Below are 13,324 nucleotides of genomic sequence, written 5' to 3'. Positions count from 1 at the left end.
CCTTTTACTTAAGAGAATATCATGAATTGTTTTCATTTATTTATTAATAGGAAAAGTATACAGAAGTCATAATATTTGTAATTTTTTAAAATTTTTCTTTATCAAGAAAATTGATAACAAGTTTCTAAAAGTTCTAAAATACTTGTATGCCAGTCTATAAATAAATTACAATTACTAAAATGTCAATGTAAAATAAAGTATCTAAAGTACCTAGGAATGACATATTTACTAGTATAAGGAGATAAGAATATGAAAATTTCCTCATCTAAAAATCAGCTTCCCAACATATTTGCCATACTGATCAAAAGTCAATCATTTGAACTCCTTGCCTTTATGATAGAATTTTTCTGAAAAAGTTCATTTGTAAACTCTTATGGAAGTATGGCACTTTAAGCCTATGAATCCGAATGTGAATTTTATGCTACAGAAGTTCCAAGAACTCTGCTTTATTAAAAAAAAAAAAAAAATTCTATGAAATACTGCATATTATGCTTGAAGTTAGGAAGTACGTTAGGAAATTAAGTTCTAAGAGAAATCCTGTTTATCTCTGAGAAATGTTGGGTTAAGTAAACTCAATAAGTTTTGGGGTTCTCCTGAAATTAAACACGTATTCATACACAATGGAAATGGTCTTCCCAAGGATCATGTGAGAGAAACATGGTAATAAAGTGGGGACCTCCAGGTAGATGTAGGTCCAGGATAAACACGTTTTAAGAATGACAATTATATTTTATAATAATTTTTAAGGTGTTATATTAAATATAAAATTATGTCACCTGGAATAATATAGAAATTTTAGAATACGTCTTAAGATAAAACACAAGAATTTTTTTACTTATGGCCAACTGTTATAGAATAAGAAGCTAGGAAAATTCCAGAACAAGCATAATAGGGAAACTAAGATAGCTGCACAGCAGTTTACAGCCACATAGTAAATCCTATCTTCCCTAAACCAAGGATACTTAAGACTAAATGGTTTATAGCTTAAATCAGGGTCCTCAAACTTTTTAAACAGGGGGCCAGTTCACTGTCCCTCAGACCGTTGGAGGGCTGGACTATAGTTTAAAAAAAAAACTATGAACAAATTCCTATGCACACTGCACATATCCTATTTTGAAGTAAAAAAACAAAACTGGAACAAATACAGTATTTGTATTTGCACGTGGCCCGCGGGCCGTAGTTTGAGGACCCCTGCCTTAAAACAACCTCAGGGAGACAAATAACAGAAATCCAATTAGTGCCTTTTGCCAACCACAACCAAGGACAGAGAAATTAAGAGACTCAATCTCATTTTGGTACATCAGCATTAAACTGATGAATATTCTATTGATTCTCCCCTGAGACCCCCCCCCCTAAATGCCCTGCCTTTAAAACCCCTGAAAAGGAAGGTCTCAGGGGTCTCGCCCAGGCCATTCCCTTCCCCCTATCCTTTCCCCACAGGCACTTATCTCCTAAAGACCTAAACTCTAAGGGACCTAAAAAGACTTGCAACCAGGGAAGCAATGGCGGCAGCAGCTCATCCTGGGCTAACCCCCAGAACTTGTCTCCAAGGCCCCCTTTTCTCTAACTTCCCAGTGAAACAGGAATATTGGGGGGTGAAAAAGACAGGTTTTAGGAAATTTTAGAAACTAAGAGGACCTTAGAAGAAGCACAGGGCTGAAGAGTAGCAGAAGGTATATTTCCATAGAATAGGGGAGCTGAAAAGCTGCAACAGGTACATTTCCATAGAATGGGGGAGCTGGGAACCGCAGAAGGTCTCTACTTACAAAATAAAGAGAAGGAAGCCCTTCATCCAGAAGAAGAAGAAAGCCCAAAGGGTATAGGAAAACACTAAGAAAGGAGGGACCTATGAGGTTGGACCTTTGAGCCCAGGAGTTACTATAGTAACCAGTCTGGAATAGTGACCAATCAGAGGGGCTATCAAAGCACCAAGCTCTGCAGCCTTTATAAGCTGTAAGGAAAAGGAACTCAGTGGGACCCTTTCGCCCCTCCCCACGTGGGGGTCCGTTCTGTGGGACTCCTTCCCTGTCCCCACGTGGGAGTCTATACTTGTTCTTCAATAAATCTCCACCTTTGCTATACTACTTTCTGTCCGTGGATTTATTCTTCGACCCCAGCAGACAAAGAATCCGGGTTCCAGTCCAAAAATTCTGCTTCACCAGTGAGCCAAAGCAGCCCAGCTGAGGCTCTCCTGCTGCTTCTTCTGTGCCCTTGTTTTTCACTGATCTAAGTAAAATTTTGCTGTGATCAATAAATTCTTGCTTGCTTTTATTCTACACTTTGTTTCTTGATTGAAATCTTTCCTTCAAGAAGACAAAAACCGCGCTGGCTGGTGGGTTCAGTGGTTAGAGCATTGGCCTTCGCACTGAAAAATCTCAGGTTCATTCCCAGTCAAGGGCACGTACCTGGGTTGCTGGTTCCATTCAGGCCCCTGGCATGTGCAGGAGGCAATCAATCTATGTGTCTCTCTCACATTATGTTTCTCTCTCTCTCCCTCTCCCTCCCTCCTTCCCTTCCACTCTCTCTAAAAAATATCAATGGAAAAAATATCCTCAAGGTTTTGGACAACTGAGATCAAGAAATTGACAAAGATGAAGATATTGAGAGAAGGTGAACTTTGGTGGGGACAAGAAAGGTGGAAAGGGAAATACCTTTAGTAGAAGAGCTGAAGTTAGTCCCACTTACAATCAACAAATACTTAGCACCTAACTTGTGCCAAGCAAGGGACGTTATGTTCCTTTGAAACAGGGGAGCAAGTATGTTTATATTTATTCTTCTGTTAATCTTAGAAAAGAGAATTTCCAACCCCTCCACCAAAGTTTCTTAGACACTTGTTTCGATCAATCCTTGCTTGCCTCCTTTACATAATATTTTAAAACTACGACTTAAGTGACAAAAAAGAAAAATATGAACACACCGTTAAATTCTAATTAACCTTCAGCCTGTCCTTTCACACGCTCCTCACTGTGGCACGCTCGTGTGGGTGTCATCTCCCGTGGCTGTCATCCCCTGCAGTAGAGGCACCACCCCGCAGCCTCTGCCTTCGCTATGCTCCCTTCCAGGGAGCCACTCTCCTCCACCCTGCGGCTCACTCCTCCCAGCCCACCCCGAGGGGAAGCCTGGGCTTTATCTTTACGTTCCCCAAAACCGAGGCTGCCTCACTCTGTTGGAAAGACCCCACGTTTCAACAACGCCTGAAACCTTTGCTAACTGGACTACCCTTATAGTCACAAAATATTAAAACTTAATATCCAACCGATACTACACATACTCAACAAGCTTCCTCCTCTGAGAACCACCCTACCCTCACCTGCAAATTTCTTAATCCTCCCGTTCCAGAAACTGTTAAAAAAAATCCCTGCAACTGGAGGGTTAGAAGCATGCACACTTTTGTCCTGTAGAAGGAAGGAATCCCCCAGGGCAACCCCTCCCTCCCCACAGGGAGGCTCCGAGAACTTCCATCTCCCCTGGAGGGATCGAGTCTGCTAAACTGAGGCAGGACGCCGAGGCGCCGACGCTGTGTGCAAAGTTTTAAATGTCTGAGCGACAACAGAGAAGCTAAAATGTGGAAGTCGGAGCCGAGCTGCGGGCTGTGGGTGGGCGCTCCCGCGAGTCCGCGGCCGGGGCCGCCTCGCCCCGCGCACCTGCCCCCCTCCGCGCCCGCGCCCCCCGCCCGCACCCCCGGCCCCGCGCCCCCGCAGCGGGCGCCACACCTTACCTTGCGTGAGGGCCAAGAGGCAGTAGTGCACCAGGAACCCCTGGGGCGTGTTGCAGAGCTGAAGGCACTGGGGTCTGAAGCTGCCCCACCCGCAGGGCCCCTCAGACTCCGACAGCGACTCGGGCCCGGACGGCGCTCCCGAGTCCGGGGCAGCAGCCGCAGGCGGAGGGGGCTCCCGCGACTTGGGGTGCTTCGGCGGCTCGGGTGGCCGCGAAGTCTCCGTCTTGGTATTGGCGGGCGCGGCGGAGACGCGGCGCGGGGAGTCGGGGCTGGAGCTGAGGAAAGCCGGGTTCTCAATGCCTCCGCTGCGCTTCATGGTCCGGACGGGTTCTCCCCGCTCCAGGGCGTCTGAGCTGAAAAAAAAAAAACCCGCCAGGTCCCGCTCTGGCTCCTCCCCTGGGCAGGTGGCAGCGCCCCCGCGCGGGGGATACCGCCGCCCTGGCTTCCTCCCGCTCTCGCGGCGCAGCCGCCGGGACCCTCCTCCGGCGCGCCTCCTGGCGGAGGAGGTGGCGCCCCGCCGAGCTCACCTGCGGCCGCTGGAACCAACCGGGTGCGGCGCGTGGGTGTGGGCGTGCGGGCGGGCGGGCGGCCGCCGCCAGGTGAGGCGGGGCGGGGCGGGGCGGGTGGGTAGGGGTGTGTCCCCGCCCGCCCGTCCGTCCGTCTGCCCGCCCCTCTCCCTCCCGGAGCCCGGGGACTAGGAACCCAGTGGAGGTCGTAGGAGTCTGGTGACCGTAAAGCTCCCCCTGGGTGCTGGCAGGGAAGTGTAAACACAGTTGCATCAGGAGATCATTCAAGAAAATAGTCTGTGGCTTTCTTCCTTGGCCGCTTACCACACCTGGCTGGGTCTGGACTCGAAGAATCTAGCGGCCACGGGTACAATACTGTGGATTCCATGACCACCATGGTGAGACTTTTACCCGTCATCTCCCTAAACAAGGAAATTCCTACCTGCTTGCTCCCCATCACAACAGAGCCGCCTTTTTTTTATTTTACTTCCCCCAAACTGGAAGAAAAGAAATTAAGAAATTTTAAAAGCAGGCATGTGATTTCTACCTGTGGAATAAATGTTTAAAAGCACATTGAAGAACTGAACGCCATTATACGGTAGTGGTTACAATTTATTCATTCATTCGTGGAGATATATTTATTTCCTGGGTGCCTCTGGAGGTACAAGCGTGCTTAAAAACTGACAAATACCTCTAGCCTTATGGTGCTTGCATTCTGATAAGAGACAGATAATAAGTAAAAACTATAAAGTACATTTCATTGTGATAAGTACGGGGGGTGGGGCGCGGGGGGGACGGGAATAAAGCAAGAGTAGGCTGGAAAGTGTGTGTGTTGGAGAAGGGGCAGAACACAATGCCGTTTTAAATGAGACTTGAAGGAGGTAAGGGAGAGAGCCGGCATGTTGGGGAACAGTAGTTGGGGTAGAATGAGATAGGTGGAGAACAGGAGTCCAGGCCGGTGAAGGGGTGGGGGAGAAGTGAGTGGGACCAGACTCTGTAGGCCATTACAGGATTTCAGCTTTTCTTGTGAGTGATATACGAAAATGTGGAGCCAAGGAATGACATGATTGGGTTTTCAAAGGATCCATTCTCTCTCCCCTTCTAAAGATAGACTAATATATCCCAAATTAGTGTATTTTAAACAATGATGTTTTTAAAACTGTATATTAAGATCTCAAAATGTTTCTTTCCCTAAATTAAATGTTTATTCCAATAAGGAATGTAACAAAACATGCATATTTTCTTTTGGCTAGTTACTCAGGGCTATATATACAAAGTTGTTATGCTTCATAAGACTGTACAGTATTAAGGAACCCACTTCCTCAGATCTAATTACTGATGATAAAATCTCAAAAAGGTCTCAGATGTTACTGGCTACTATACTGCTATATTATATTTTTTCAATACACTACTGTTATTTACATATAAGGTCCCCATTTTATTAGACATTAGAGTACTTCACTACATATTAATTCATCACACTATCAAGTTCTAGAGAGACTTTTCAAGTCTTGCTATCTTCATTTCACACATGGCTGATTACCTACCCAAGAAGCTACTTCTAGATTCAGTGTTAATACATCTCAAATAGCCATGATTTGGTAGCATATGATGGTTATATCCAGTGTAGCCTTTAACCTAGAGAAGAGAAGATGGTGATAAAAAGGCTCCCTCGCCTCCTAAAATAAGATGTTTTTATTTCTTCTAACTATAGGCACTAGGCTCAGTTAAGATGGCTTAGACTTGAGGAATGTTTTTCAAACACTATTACTTCTCAATAAAATAAACCAGAATTCAGAAGAAAGAATTGCATAAGTGCTATTTTGTGAAAATTTAGGTTCAGTTATATATGCTTTATTTACTGAATCGAGGGATTGAAATTTTTTTTTTTTTAAACGGCAAGCTTTTATTGAGCACTTACTCTGAGCCTGGTGCTGATATTCATGATCTTATTGAATTCTTCAAATATCCTATGAAGTCAGTGCTATGATGACACTCATTTATAGATTAGGAAGTAGTGGCTTTGAGCAGTTAAGTAACTTGCCCACACTCTTAATCACTGTTATACTGCCTCATAATGAATTGTGAGCAGGGGCCAAGTTGTGAGTAAAGAAGAATGAGTGTCAGTGTGTGGCATGGTGGGTGTGTACGTGGAGGGGGGCTGAGTGTGCCAGATATGGGTCCCAGAGGAGAGTCAGGCAGCAGCTGTGGACACTGGGTGGGGCAAGGGCCTAGGCAGAGTCTGAGTCAGCCTGAGTCAGGGTGTCCCTGCCAACCTGGCTTTCCAGCCCCGCAATGGCAGCCTGTGCCAGGGCCCCCAGCTAAGGATCCTCCCAGCTCTGGTATGGCCCCCAGCAGGCCTCCATCTCACAGAGCAGGCTGGGCCAGGGCTGAAGACTGGCAAGAGGCCTGCCTGGCCTCCAGAGTACCAGAGAGGGCAGCTCCCAAGGTGAGCTCCCCAGGCAGGGAGGGCATACGAGTACTGGGGAAGGGAGTCCAGCAGTGATTTCAGAGCCCTTGTGACTCTAACCAAAACCACCTGGAGAGTATGTGCACTATGCAGAGGGGTAGGGGGATAGCTGAATGTTCCCATGCCCACCCTTGCCTATGGGGATGTGACTCAGGAAGATGCCATGCCAGGCATTTGCAAGCTGGGCCTGCTTCCACCCCAGGGGGTGAGGAGGGGCCCCCTTAGCCCCACCCCCACCCATACCCTTAGCCCTACTCCTTGGGACTGCAGTTGGAGGGAAGGATTTCTGACAGAGGCTGTCTCCCATGGCCTGGGCCCAGCCTCTCACATCCCAGAGAACTCTTGCCAGTTGCCGTCTGCAGCTTCTCTAGGAGTCTGGTAATGAATGATGGCTTGGGATTCTAGTCCTGCCCATTCCATCTGGGCAAGTCACCTCCCCACTCTGGGCCTCAGTTTCCTGATGGGCAAAAAAGAAATATCGTCCTAAAGGGACATAAGGCATGGCTGGAAGAACAGGAAGTAGTGTGGGCAAGCAAGGAACAGAGACAAGTGTTGGGAGTTGGGGTTAGAGAAGGTGTCAGGGATGAGGTGACATTTGAGCTGAGCTTTGAAGAATGGGGGAATCTCTGTTCATGTCCTGTAGGAGGGGAAAGGGTGTTCTAGGCAGAGGGCATACTCTGAGCAAAGGCAGGCAGGTGGTATAGTGACTGGAGACCTAGCCTAGATCCTTGTGGGATGAGGTCATGGGCTGCCCAACTTCTCAGCCAGCCTCGAGTCTGAGGCCATATGATGATCTGATAAACATCTGACTCTTCCCCTAGCCTATGCTAGGAACCCTATCTGTCTCTGCTGCTGCTCTTGCCATAGTGCCCTGAACAGTGCCTGGAGCATCAAAGGAGTTCAATCAATCTGTTAAGTGAATGAGAAGCTTCTCCCCATATAGGATGAATTTTGGGGCAAGTGTTTCTTCCAACAGCTCTTGCAAGAGCATCCCACAGAGTTTAAACCAGTGGTTTGCAGAGTGTAGTCCTCCGTGCACCACCTGGGAACTTGTTAGAAATGCAAAGTCTCCAGCCCCAACCCAGGCTTACCCTGTGAGGTCCAGCAACATGTTTTCACAAGCTCTTCAGGTGGATTCCGCTACACTTTGAACTTTGAGAATCGAGGCTCTAAAACTATGTCCACAGGTACCCTAAGAGCCGATGAAGACCTCGCTGCAGGTGGAGAAGCTAGAAATGTGGCAAAGCCCGGCCCAGAACCCTGGCATTCTTTCCCCAGCCCAGTCTAGGGCACAAAGGAGAGCTCCACCATCCGCCCCGTCAGGATTCTAAGACTTGGAAACGCCCGAGGGATTGAAATTTTAAAAATATATCATACTTTGAACAGACGTACATCCTGTGTTTCTTGTTCCCTCACAGTCAAAAAAGGTCTAGACTGACCGAAAATATAGGAAAAGAGTAGAAATAAGAAATAACTTTTTTTTTTTACATTTTTAAAATAAGTTAAATTTATTCGGGTGACATTGGTTTTAAAATAACATTTTAAATGTATTCCAAATATCCCATTATTAATCTTTATACAAGCAGTAGCTGTTATTACCTATGTTTTACATAGTAAAGAGCAGATTATTAACTCCCAAAGTCATATAGCTAATAAATGGTCTGCCACTTTTTAAGGCTATGAAGTCAGTTCTCTCAGCGATATCTTCCCTGGTCTTTGCATTTTTCTTTTTTAATTGCTACAGCCTAACTCTGTTGGTTAGAATTATTGTCTAGAAATTCTAAGAGATTAAGACTCATATACACCAGATGTTGATGAGGTTTGAAGACGAATTCTGTTCTGAATGCCCAGAGTTTTCAGATATCCAAATAATTAGGTTTAGTATGTAATCTTCCTAGGCCGTCTATCAAAAAAAAAAAAAAAGTAGACAGATATGGACTTAAAGTGTTATCTAAAGGTTTAGATATGATCACCATTTTATCTGTGAAATATGAAACAATTTAACTGCTGGAAGCTGATCCACCCTTGCTGCTTGACGCAGTCGCTGCAGGGAAGAAACATCTGCACAGCTTATGTTTCAAGGGACCTGGCATATATGACATATGTTTGTTCCCCCCTCTTAAGCGCTATGTGTTTTAACCAGGTCCACCTCCCCAAGAAAGGTTGTTTCCCCAGGTAGGGATTTTTCCCTGGAGTTAACCCCCTAGTGTTACAGAAATACCATGTACTACTTATGAAGAACTTGGACTTATGACTGTTGGCAATAAATTTGGGACTTGTTGGGCCTGCATCCCCAGGGGTCTGCCCACCAGGGAAAGCACCAAAGCCTATACCCCTGGAGACCCACTGACACAGGGCAGTCCCAGGGAAGGCAAGCAGTGAGGCTGGGAGGACATAACCTTTACTGGGTAGGGTAAACTCCTTCAGTCACTTCCTTGTAGCTTATCAGTAGAGCAATAGAATAGTGACCTTGGAATAGCCCTGATAATGGAACACAGAGATTAACATAGACAAGGTTAAAATCAATAGAACTAGATAGAGACAGGATTATGGAAATGAAACTAGGAACTTGTTGGGGTCCAACCCCAGTAGGTCCAGGGGTCCCCAAAGGTGTGGACGGAGTTGGCAAAGAAGGAATGACATGGAGATAGCGTTCAGTTGATCAGCAGCCTAGCCAGGATCTCCAGCCAAGTTCAGTGTTTTATTTCTTGTTACATCTGTATTTATACCAGTTGATTTTAATCCTGCCAATTTCTATTCCAAAGGTTAGGGCATTTCTTATCTCCATTCCAGGGAGTAAAGATTATGTAGCTTAAGCGTGATTGTTCGTAGTTAAAGTGATTAACTACCCACCTGGCACTTAGTTAAGGGGTTTTATTCCCTCCCTAACTTCAGGGAAAAATCCCTACCTAGGGAAACAACCTTTCTCGGAGAGGTGACCTTGGTTAAAACACATAGCACCAAGGTGAGCAAACATATTAAGAACGTATGCCATATATGCCAGGTCCCTTGAAACTTATGCTGTGCAGATGTTTCTTCCCTGCAGCGACTGTGTCAAGCAGCAAGGATGGACCAGCTTCAGGCAGGAACTGTAGAAGGTTTCCCAAAACATACCATGATGTAATCATAGAGGCATGCTTATGGGATCAAATAGTATAAATATAGATGTAATAGAACAATAAAGAGAGAACCCAACCATGCTGATCAACTGAACGCTGCCTCCATGTCATTCCTTCTTTGCCGACTCCGTCCACACCTTTGGGAACCCCTGGACCTGCTGAGGCTGGACCTTAGCATTTAAAGAATAAGCAAATATTGCTTTCATCAGAGGTAATTAAATACAGTCATACCTTAGAAGTCTGGCGAGATGGAGGAGGATATAGGGAGGATAAATGGTGATGGTCAGAGGTTGACTTGGGGTGGTGAACACACAATACAGTGAAAAGATGATATATTGTAGAATTGTTCACCTGAAAGCTGTATCATTTTTTAACCAGTGTCACCCCAGTAAATTCAATTTATAAAATAAATAAGGCCGAAACCGGTTTGGCTCAGTGGATAGAGCGTCAGCCTGCGGACTGAAGGGTCCCGGGTTCGATTCCGGTCAAGGGCATGTGCCTGGGTTGTGGGCACATCCCCAGTGGGGGATGTGCAGGAGGCAGCTGATCGATGTTTCTCTCTCATCGATGTTTCTGACTCTCTATCTTTCTCCCTTCCTCTCTGTAAAAAATCAATAAAATATATTTTTAAAAAATAAAAATAAATAAGTTCAAACCATACTATCAAAGTTGAAGTAGCGCCCTCATCATGCACTTAAATCTATACTATCTAAGGAGAAATCTCTTCTCTTATAGTGTTCTAGAATTTTGTTGCAAGACTAGCATAAGTACTGTTGCTTCATTTGAAATACAAATTGCTCTTACTGAAAGTGTTATCAACACCACTTTCCTGTTCCCCTACATCCTTTATGCTGCAATGATAGAAGGAAGGTGGTTCAGGTTTGCAACAAAGACAGACAGCAAAACAAAACAAACAAAAACTTGATAGGTTTTGTTTGTGCTAATTCTATGGAAAATTATATTTTACAGTAATACAGTGATTCCATTATTTTTTTTAATTCTTTGGTCAACCTAGGGTAAGTCTAGTAAGCATAGTCAAAATATACCATTTTAAATTTCAGAAGATAGCTAATAAGCTGCTATTAGTTTTGTGGACTTTGTTATATTTTTGAAGGTGAAGAATGGAAAAAAAAATAGTACCCAAATTTTATAGTAAAGCTCCAACAATCTGCAAAGGAGCAGAAGCCCCTGCCTATGGATATTCTCTAGGATATATAATAGGTAGGTCTTCCTAATCAGGCACTGGATAAACCAAGGAGAGTGGCTTAATGACAGAAGCTGTCAGGATTATCTCACTAACTCTTCTTGCTCTGATTCCATGCTTAAGAGCAATCTTATGGTTATAATTTGGCCTTCCATGTAGATGTACACCAATAGGATGAAGTATATGCCTATGTCAAGTATTTTATCATTTTCCTTTCTGTGTACTTTTAATATTGTATTAGTTCCCTTATGTTGCAGACTGGATGCGACTCCATTACAGGTATAACACTGAGACTTATAGAATATTAAAATTAGAGGGATCTTGGAGAGATCCTGAATGCAAAGATGGACAAGGGCAGATATTGTTGAAGCCAGTATTGAATGCTCTTCCCTCCTCTTGTCATAGTGGCTACTTCCTGGTGCTCCTATCTCAGTTTACATGCTTCCTTTTCAGAGGCCTTTCCTGGGCCACCCATCTAAGCACCCTCTATGATATCACTGTATGTGCATCTTCCACTTTTTATGAGATGTTATTTTCTTATTTATCTGCTGTTGATCTATCTCCAAGGAATGTAAACTACTTGAGAGCAGAGATTGTCAAACTTGCTCATTGCTGTATCCCCATAGATAGAACTCATAGTTGTAGTAGGTACGCAATAACTAACTATTCCTTGAATAGATAGATGGATGGGTGGTTAGATGGATGAGTAAATAAATGATTAAAAATATATCTTGTGAAAAAAAATCCCAGAATTAAAAATTTATTAATGCCACTTGATCTCATATTACTAAATAAAAGCAATGAAACAATCTAAGTGATCTTGTATTCTTCACTTTTCTTTGCCATTTTAAATGCTCCCACAAAATGCGTAATTAGAAATAACAAATTATATCTAAGAAAAAAATGTAATACTGAGCTATGCTATTTAAAATAATGTTTTGAATTGTAGTTGTATAGAAAGACATTTCTATTAAAAAATTGCAGCCCTAACCGGTTTGGCTCAGTGGATAGAGCATCGGTCTGCAGACTCAAGGGTCCCAGGTTCGATTCTGGTCAAGGGCATGTTCGATTCTGGTTGCGGGCACATCTCCAGTGGGGAGTGTGCAGGAGGCAGCTGATCGATTTTTCTCTCTCATCAATGTTTCTAACTCTCTATCCCGCTCCCTTCCTCTCTGTAAAAAATCAATAAAATATTTTTTAAAAAATTGCAGCTATACTTTTTAGTCACACTAACCATAAATCATTAAATACATACATAAACAAGGCTGATCATAATTTTTAAAAAAGAAAACAAATAAACATTTAATACAGTAATCCCATAAGAAAGCTAACCTAACAGGCTATGGGAAATAAATTAGTATTAGTGTAAAATACTATACTGTATGAAGTTAAGCTTTTCACTAATATGTGATAATTATAATTTATTCAAAACATTATGAACTCTATAAAAGCATACTTATGATACAATCATCACAACATTAGATATAGTGAAGGGAGCATTGTTGGACTTATGTATATTAAATGCTTTAAACTAGAAGAAATTATTCTATTGTAAATTAGTAATTAGGATATAATTTCTAAAACGTATTACTTTTCCACTCAAGATCAGATTTTGATGCTTAGAGAAATAGTCAATAATATGCCATGATTCTATAGGATATATGTAATCACAATTTTATGATCATGACAAAATGCAATCTTTATTGAATAAACAAACTACAACTCTTGATAGTCCCACCAACCCATAATTTAATTCCTATCTGTTTTTTAACAAAAGAAAGTAAATGGTGAACATTATTAAAATTTAGATTTATAGAACCATAAGGGACATCAAGATATCATTTGTTCCTGCAGCCTGCTTCTGGGAAGATTAATGTCAAAAGCACCTAAAAGCTCAATGCAATAAAAAACAGGAACTAGGCCAATAATGAAATGAGAGTGGTGAATGAGTAACTTTTGTATATTCTTTCACAGTAATCTTTCCATAATTTACTGGGAGTTGGGAGAATTGTAGTGTGAGGTTGAGAAAGCCAGCAGGCTATTATTAATTAGCAAAATAATTTACTTGTAAACACAAGTAATAGCTTTAATGAAAAGAGTTCAAGGCAGTAGACATAGGTAAAAAAAAAACAAAACCCTTGCATTTCTACTTTTTAACTGTGAAAGCCTTTAAAGCATGCTCCTAAAGGATCAGGACAAAAAAATGCAGAAAAAGAAGACAAAGGGGAGAACTGAAGAGGGAAACCAAGATGGCGGCATAGGTTAACGCTGGAGATTGCTGCCTTGAACAACCACTTCAAAAAACAA

General features: G+C 43.2%; 1 protein-coding gene across 1 annotated transcript in view; it reads right to left on the bottom strand.

The window, feature by feature from the left end:
* SLCO4C1 (solute carrier organic anion transporter family member 4C1) overlaps window positions 1-4,225 on the bottom strand; it is a 72,181-nt gene extending 67,956 nt beyond the window's left edge. Inside the window, exon 1 of the mRNA XM_059694002.1 lies at window positions 3,719-4,225. Coding sequence (XP_059549985.1) covers window positions 3,719-4,034 — 316 coding nt within the window. The 5' untranslated portion in view covers window positions 4,035-4,225. The remainder of the gene's footprint in view (window positions 1-3,718) is intronic.
* Between the last annotated feature and the right edge of the window lie 9,099 nt (window positions 4,226-13,324).

The sequence above is a fragment of the Myotis daubentonii genome, chromosome 4 (genome assembly GCF_963259705.1).
Source record: "Myotis daubentonii chromosome 4, mMyoDau2.1, whole genome shotgun sequence".
NCBI lineage: Eukaryota > Metazoa > Chordata > Mammalia > Chiroptera > Vespertilionidae > Myotis > Myotis daubentonii.
This window is presented reverse-complemented; position numbering and strand designations above follow the sequence as displayed.